This window comes from Gobio gobio (genome assembly GCF_949357685.1).
Source record: "Gobio gobio genome assembly, chromosome: 16".
NCBI lineage: Eukaryota > Metazoa > Chordata > Actinopteri > Cypriniformes > Gobionidae > Gobio > Gobio gobio.
This window is the reverse complement of record NC_137109.1, coordinates 29,769,422-29,777,161: the sequence shown is the minus strand read 5'-3', so window position 1 is coordinate 29,777,161 and position 7,740 is coordinate 29,769,422. Positions and strand designations below refer to the sequence as shown.

The following is a 7,740-nucleotide window of genomic DNA, read 5'->3' as shown; positions in this document are numbered from 1 at the left end:
GGGTCTGATTTAAAGATTTTTGTTTTTAATCTCTAAAATTAAAAAAGGGAGCTCCTTCCGAGGAGAGATTGAAGGGGAGAGGGAACGTGAAATGGCTTGGAGGTATAAAAAGCGCTGCTTGAAACACTCGACGCGTCTCTGAACTTGATCAGATTTTATGTGTCCTGCAGCGAGTCACCAGCAGCCCCGTGGAACTTCTTCAATAGCAAGAATTTTTGGAGCCGTGAAAAAAAATCCTAGGGACAATATAATTACCACCATATTTCTTTCTCTCTTATTCTTGGGTTCTACACTGTGTAGTTAGATAGCCTTTATGTTTCACCCTATACGGTTTCGAGAAATTCAGAAATGCATGGATTATGGACTATGGATGCATTAATGTACTACATATGTGATAGATAGATAGATAGATAGATAGATAGATAGATAGATAGATAGATAGATAGATAGATAGATAGATAGATAGATAGATAGATAAGATAGATAAGATAGATAAGATAGATAAGATAGATAAGATAGATAAGATAGATAGATAACTTCTCCTTTTTCTTTTTTGAGTCATCTTTTTAAAGAGATTCAGAAAAAGTTTATTTTGGGGAAAAAATGGTCAAGCAAATCCTGAAAGTGTAGGCTACGTAACTTTGGGAACAGCTGACATGCTAAGCTCGGGAAATAAACAAGCCGAATTCTTACTAAACCGAAATAAAGTCCCGTTCCTTTACCTGCAAATAATGCCAACAGCAACCAATCAAATCTACTCGCTGAAACGAACTGCCATTTTCAATACTAAACCTTGCCAATCAACGAACACGCAGCCAATTATCGCCCTTCCTACCCGTCACGTGACAAAGAAAGAGCTGTCCTTTCATTGGACAGCGTAGAGCTGCCTCCCGAGCTCATTTATGTGCAAGGAGTGAGTGATTGACTTTATCAGTCCAAGGACATCATTCGCCTGGAAAGGGGGGGAAGTTTGATCCTCTTTCTCACGGATCCCAGTTACGGGAGTTTTTCTCCCGTTTACCGAGACCCGGGATTATCATTTCGTTTTTCAATTCAAGATTTCTTTATTCAAGCTTACGTGAAATTGTGCTCAGTTTACCGTTACCCACTTCACTCCACTATCCTGGGGTTTCTACCTTTTTTTTTTCTTTTTCGCTTGCTTTTTCTCGACTGAGCCCAATGACTATGCTCCTTGATAGCGCTCCTCAGTTCCCGTCACTAGGAGTAGGGGGGTTCGGAACGCCTAGACATCATGAGTTGGGAAACCGAGACCCCGGGCTGGGGCTTAGTCCCTTCGCAGATTCATCTCACTCGGCTGCCTTCAAGATAAGTCCCGTTACTCACGATATCGCCTCAAGCCAGACATCAGCGTTTACCCCACAAGCTACTGGATACGCAGCCGCGCTCGGACACCACCATGGAGGACAAGTTGGTTCTTACGCCGGTGGAGCATTCAATTCAACCAGGGACTTTCTCTTCAGAAACCGGGGCGCAGGCATCGGAGAGACCGCACCACCGAGTGCCCAGCATGGAATCTTTGCCGCTTCTGCTGGGAGTCTACACGGCCCCCCCGGAATTTCGGACAACCCGGGACATCTGTTGTTTCCTGGACTTCACGACCAGAGCGTGAGCCACACTTCACCGGGAGGACATGTTGTAAACAGCCAAATGCACCTGGGTTTACGCGGGGACATTTTTGGCCGTCCAGATCCGTACCGACCTGTAGCGAGCCCTCGCACGGACCCTTACGGCACCGCTCAGCTCCATAACTACAACCATCCCATCAATATGAACATGGGGATGAACGTACCCACACATCACGGTCCGGGGGCCTTCTTCAGATACATGCGGCAGCCTATTAAGCAAGAATTGTCTTGTAAGTGGATAGATGAGAATCAAATGAATAGACCTAAAAAGACTTGTGACAGAACTTTCAGCACAATGCATGAAATGGTGACACATGTTTCGATGGAACACGTTGGCGGCCCAGAACAGAGTAATCATATTTGCTACTGGGAGGACTGCCCGAGAGAGGGAAAATCCTTTAAGGCCAAATACAAACTCGTGAACCACATCCGAGTGCACACTGGAGAGAAACCGTTCCCTTGTCCGTTCCCCGGTTGTGGGAAAATCTTTGCAAGATCAGAAAATCTTAAAATTCATAAAAGAACTCACACAGGTAAGGCATTCATATTTCCCCCCCTTTCTGATTACCTACTAGTTTTGGAAAAATACACGTTTAACGGAGTTATTTATACGTGAATTATGTATACGTCAATTGCAGTTATTTAGTATATTTATAAAACAGTAGGCCTACATTTTCTTTAACATTCATTTAAAGTAAATAGAAAGTTTAACATGGAGAAAAAGTACTTTAACTACACTTTAGGTTACATTGGTCAAATATTTGGGGAGAAATACTCATTTTGATCTCATATAATCCCTTTACTAATAAATTGTCATTTTCTCTCATCTTTTCGATTGAGGGGGAAAAAAATGCAAACGTATGTAAATGTCAACTCTTTGAGGATGCAAAGCTGCATGCATGGTTGTGAATCGAAATTGTGAATGGATTGTCCCCTTTAATTTGAGAAGCTATTTCTGATGCTTGTGGCAATAAAGTTAGTCATTTTGGGGATCTGTTTATTGTGGGAGCATGAATAAAATGCTACACATTGTAGTATGGGAAAGTATGAAGTGCATTTAGTCTGATAGATGGATTTGTGGGAAAAAAATGACCCCTTTCGAAATACACGTAAGGGGTAAAGCAAGCTTTTGAACAGTCTATATTATACTTGCCAGACAAGAAACGTGCACAAATTATTAAGCAATGCCATGCAATTTTTACACGACGATGCATGGCGTGTGGGTTAAAGATGCTTGTGAAGTAAAATAAAGGATAGCAGCACGGACTCTCAAGGAGCGTGATATGTGGGTAACTAAACCATCTGGCGTGAGCGCACCATGGCCTATTATTTCGAAAGGCATATTACATAACTGGAAGTTGTGCTCATCCGCTCTATGAATAAAGTTATATCGCTAAAACCCCAATGTTTACTCTCACTTGCAGGTGAGAAGCCATTTAAATGCGAGTTCGACGGCTGCGACAGGCGCTTTGCGAACAGCAGCGACAGGAAAAAACACATGCACGTGCACACATCTGACAAGCCATATATCTGCAAAGTGTGTGACAAGTCCTATACACACCCCAGCTCTCTCAGGAAACATATGAAGGTAAGGGACATTTTCTGATTTTACAACCAAAAAGAAATCATACAAATAAATGTTTTTTTGTTTTGTTTATGTTGTAAAGAATAAAACCCCTTAGATAGGCCTAAATGTATTATGCATTATACGGAGGCCTGGCATTGTTCTGTGTTTTGGTTCTCAAATGTATAACAGAAATCGTTTAAATCATAAAGTTTAACCAAACATGTGAACAAGTGTGTTATTGCCTGTGTGTCATACATCTATGGACATTATAATTTAAGGTACACGAATCACAAGGCTCAGAGTCGTCTCCAGCTGCTAGTTCTGGATACGAGTCGTCCACGCCGCCAGTGCTGGTTTCTGCAAACACTGAGGACCCGACAAAAACACCCACGTCTGCAGTGCAAAATACATCTGCACACAGCGAAGGACTACCGCCTAATTTTAACGAATGGTACGTTTGAAGCTCCAAGCTGACTTTCAAAAGGTGGACCAAAAGGTTGAAGCAACCTTTAAAAAAACTATTTACGCTATGGCGTACAAAATGGCATTGAAACAACAGGAAAAGATGAGAGTTCGCCAACAGGCCTCGTCTATTCTCAGGATTCGAAATTTGACTTTATTCCGAGTTCGAAGAAAACTAGCAAGGCATAAAATAACAAAATAACACTTTCTAAGAATAAATGGTTTTCCTTTAGTTTTCAGATTTCAGATGATTATTTTATTTTTCATTTTATGTATTTTCTGAAAAAAAAATATTTAAAAATAATGGCAAAGAAAGAATATTTCACGGTGTTTTATATTAAGGTGACACTCACATCACCTTTGACTGATTGTTAAAACTTCAGACAGTCTTAAGAAACGTGCCAAAGTCTTTGTCTTGAACTTGAACAAAAAATAAATCATAAATAAGTATATAGCCTACTCGTGAATGTATTTCCTTGTTTGATGGAGTCAAATCTGTTGTCCAAGTCCGTTTTCAGGTGGAGAATGTGGTATTAGCTTACGATTGTTACCTTTGAATATAACGTTGCCTTTGTTAATAATGATGTAAATACATATCCATGATGCCATATTTATCAATTTGTAATTTAATTATCGGCGAAATAGCCGAATCTTAAATGATATTTATGGAAATGTTTTCTAACAAGACTGTACAGTTTTGAGTCAATAACCAGTTTTAACGATGAAAAAGGGAGTCAGTTCTAAAGTTCCCACGATACGATTGTATCTTTTTTAACCAATAAATGTGTCTTATCTGGGTCGTAAAGTATTAATTATATTAATATTATAACATGACATGATATGATATATAGTTTCAAGTATGCATATTCCAACGCTAAGCTCATGTGAGGACCGGTATAAAAAGAAGAAAACACATTGGGTTTATTTTTATTTTATTATTTTTAATCACTGATGAATCAGCCATGAGGTAGCAGACTTTCTGATTCTTATAGAATTTTTTTTTTTTTTTTTTTTTAACCTTACTCTTAGCATCAGAGTATAGACTACATCTCTATATGGAACACTTACAAATTCGAGAGGCCCACTGACCAGTGTTTTCATGGACACGCCACTTTTTGATCAGATACACCATTGCAATAGTACAGCTTTCGATTCATGCATCAACTTTGAACTCGTGTGACAGTGTTAAAGACATTATTTTGGGGTTTAAGGTACAGCCATTTGAATCAGTATAGTATTCCATTTTCGATGGTTCCAGAACTGTCTTTGTGGATGCAAGTCTGTGTTTAATGTGTCAAAGAGGAGCAATGATCTGTCACAACATTCTCAAAATAAAACTTTCTGTCTGTCAGTTTGCATTGTTTTAAATGTAGTTCTTCTGTGAATATAGCGTGTTGTTTGTTATGAGTACTGTGGTATAACATATAGAAAACTTTGATTACACATTTGCTTGTTTTATGTGAATAACTTTTCCAGATGTGGAACTGTATGTGTGAATGAAATTTAGTATTAAGAGTAGAACTTTTTAAGGTGGAAAAGTAAGGGAAATATGTTGTTCAGTGACACCAAGAGTTACAGCATTGCATTGTTACATATTTTTAAGAGACTAAAATTATGCATATAAATATATTGTGCTTATGAACATGATTTCAAACCACCAGCACTACTTTTTGTAAACCAACGTTAAAAAAAAATCAGTACCTCGTAAGTAACGGTGATATATAAATACGTTTATTTAAATAATTTAATGAATATATGTTTTATATACTATTTTCTATACGTTAAGTTAAAAGAAATAAAGATTTATTTCAGCCACCTTCGATGTATCTTCAGCCCTGATCTTAGGCAGATCTAATGTACAAATGGAGCTTGAATGTGATTTGACATTTTCTCGTGGAAATGGGTCACGCATCGAGTTATTCCTGAAAAGCACATGTTTAACTGATGAACTGTGTCACTGTGCCATTTTCGAGGCAAACGATGTTACTTCAACATACCTATTCAGCAAAATCTTGTACTTTCTTTCGAAGTAGGGTTATTGTTTGTTGGTTTGTTTAACAAACTATTTATGACAAATGTGAACAAGTTTTGACTGGAATTAAAACAAATCCTGAAATGTCACAAATGAAGACCTCAGTTTTTCCTTTTCATTTATTTATTTTGATATATTTTCCACTTGTTCTAAGTTCTAACCTTGAACTTAAAGCATAGCCTACGCCTTAGTCCCAATGTACGAAGCACCACACTTGAACTTGACAGTAACATGCCGCCATCTTAGCATCTTGTTTCTTTGAGGGACGAAAAGTTCAGAATTGTTTAGCGTTTACGCAGTTAACAGCCGTTTTAAGCACATGATATTCTTAGGACCCATCCTATAGGACATTGGGCAGTGCATGCAAGAAAACTGCTAAATTTGTTTAAAAACTTTCTGCCGAGATACGCTAAGTATTAGCCTATACTCGATATTAATTATGTAGGCTGGGCTTGGCAGACATTCATTCATTCAAAAACCATGCTGTGGTAAAAACAATACTGCACCATTAGCAGATTGTATATTTAATTATTCCAATGCATTATACAGATTATATCCTACTGATTATCTCAATCAAATTATTAAAATATACAGCAAACGGTAGAGCATCAACTCAGATAGCCTATTGATGCAGAATTTAAAATGTAGCCTATTTAGGTATATTTTGTATCATTACAAAAATGATGCATGTGTAGCCTACACATAACCCACTATTTAAAAACCTGAATCAAATGATAGGATATGGCGTGAACACGCAATATATATTTATATATAGACTTAAGTTTACGCTTTAAAGCCTATAAAGGCAACCATTATTTTTGGAGGACCTGCCGGGCTCTTTTTTTCTTCCTCGCTTGGTATGCAGTATTTTAGCCCAACCCCCATAGACTCCGCCTTCATTTCAAACCCACCCTCATCTTCATATATAAACAGTTTTCCAAATTCATTTAAACAGAATCTTTTCTGTTTTCTGCGCAAGCGCACTTTCTTCTATTTCAGACAACATTTTTCTCCTCAAGCCATCGGCTCGAGCCTATCTGACATATGTAGTGACGTAACAACATGGCGCTGGCTATTTTGGCGAGGCACACCGACACACTATCCGAGCTTGACTGAATGAGAACACTCGTTCGGTCTCATTTTAAAGCTGTTGCGAACAACTAAAACTAGAAATGTTAATATAAGAGGATGTTTGGTCTTCGGCCAATAGCCTACCAGTCAAAAGAATGGCAGGCTTTTCCCCAATGAAATATGAAAACGATTAGAAAACCAGTCGGCAGTGCAGTCACGTGTCAGGAGTTTGAAGAGTAGCGGTTGTTAGTTGGGTGAAGTAAAACATTGAATGTATCTGCTGGCTTTACTCAAGCAGTTATAAGAAATATGAGGCAGAGTTTTGGTTTAATCAGTTAGGTTGTTGAAATAATCTGTAATCAAACAGAAAATGTTCTAAAATAGGCTACCACTTGTTTTATTAGCTACTTTAAACACGTTGAGATAAGAATTTAGTAGATGTTTTCAAATGTTTATGGGTTGGATAAGCATTCCGGCTAAGAGTAGACTAATTTAGGGTCCTTTCCCTAGTCCTCCCTGAAGCCACACTCAATCTCATAGCTTTGCTGGCTAAGCGGGGTGGCACTGTCTAAGAGGATAAACCGACACGAGCCGGTTCCAAACGCTTTTTGTCACGCAACTGAGTGCGCGGTCATAGTAAACTCATGAGACGAATTACCTTGAGCATGTAGTCAGCACGTTTGCGCGAGCTAGCCTATTTGTTTCCTCACGCGTAACTTTAATTTTACCTTAAAACATTAGTCATCACCTCACACATCAACACACATTATCACACTAGCCTACTCTTATGCAGATGAATTCAACTAATTTAATCGTAGCCTATTTATTATTTGTTTATGTCACTGTATGGGTATAGGCTACTCGTAGCCTACCATTTACACCGAAGAAAATGTTAGATGTGAAAATCTTAAAACTCCAAAGCTTATGCAAAATACGCTGTAAAATAAGTGAATTGAGCTATT

At 38.4% G+C, this 7,740-nt stretch overlaps 1 protein-coding gene across 1 annotated transcript; it reads left to right on the top strand.

Moving 5' to 3' along the window:
- The first annotated feature begins 892 nt into the window (after nucleotides 1-892).
- zic3 (zic family member 3 heterotaxy 1 (odd-paired homolog, Drosophila)) lies at nucleotides 893-5,797 on the top strand. The gene is made up of 3 exons (XM_079838650.1): nucleotides 893-2,179; nucleotides 3,071-3,234; nucleotides 3,492-5,797. The coding sequence occupies exons 1-3, from the start codon at nucleotides 1,180-1,182 to the stop codon at nucleotides 3,672-3,674; spliced, it is 1,347 nt and encodes a 448-aa protein (XP_079694776.1). The 5' UTR covers nucleotides 893-1,179; the 3' UTR covers nucleotides 3,675-5,797.
- Nucleotides 5,798-7,740: the final 1,943 nt, after the last annotated feature.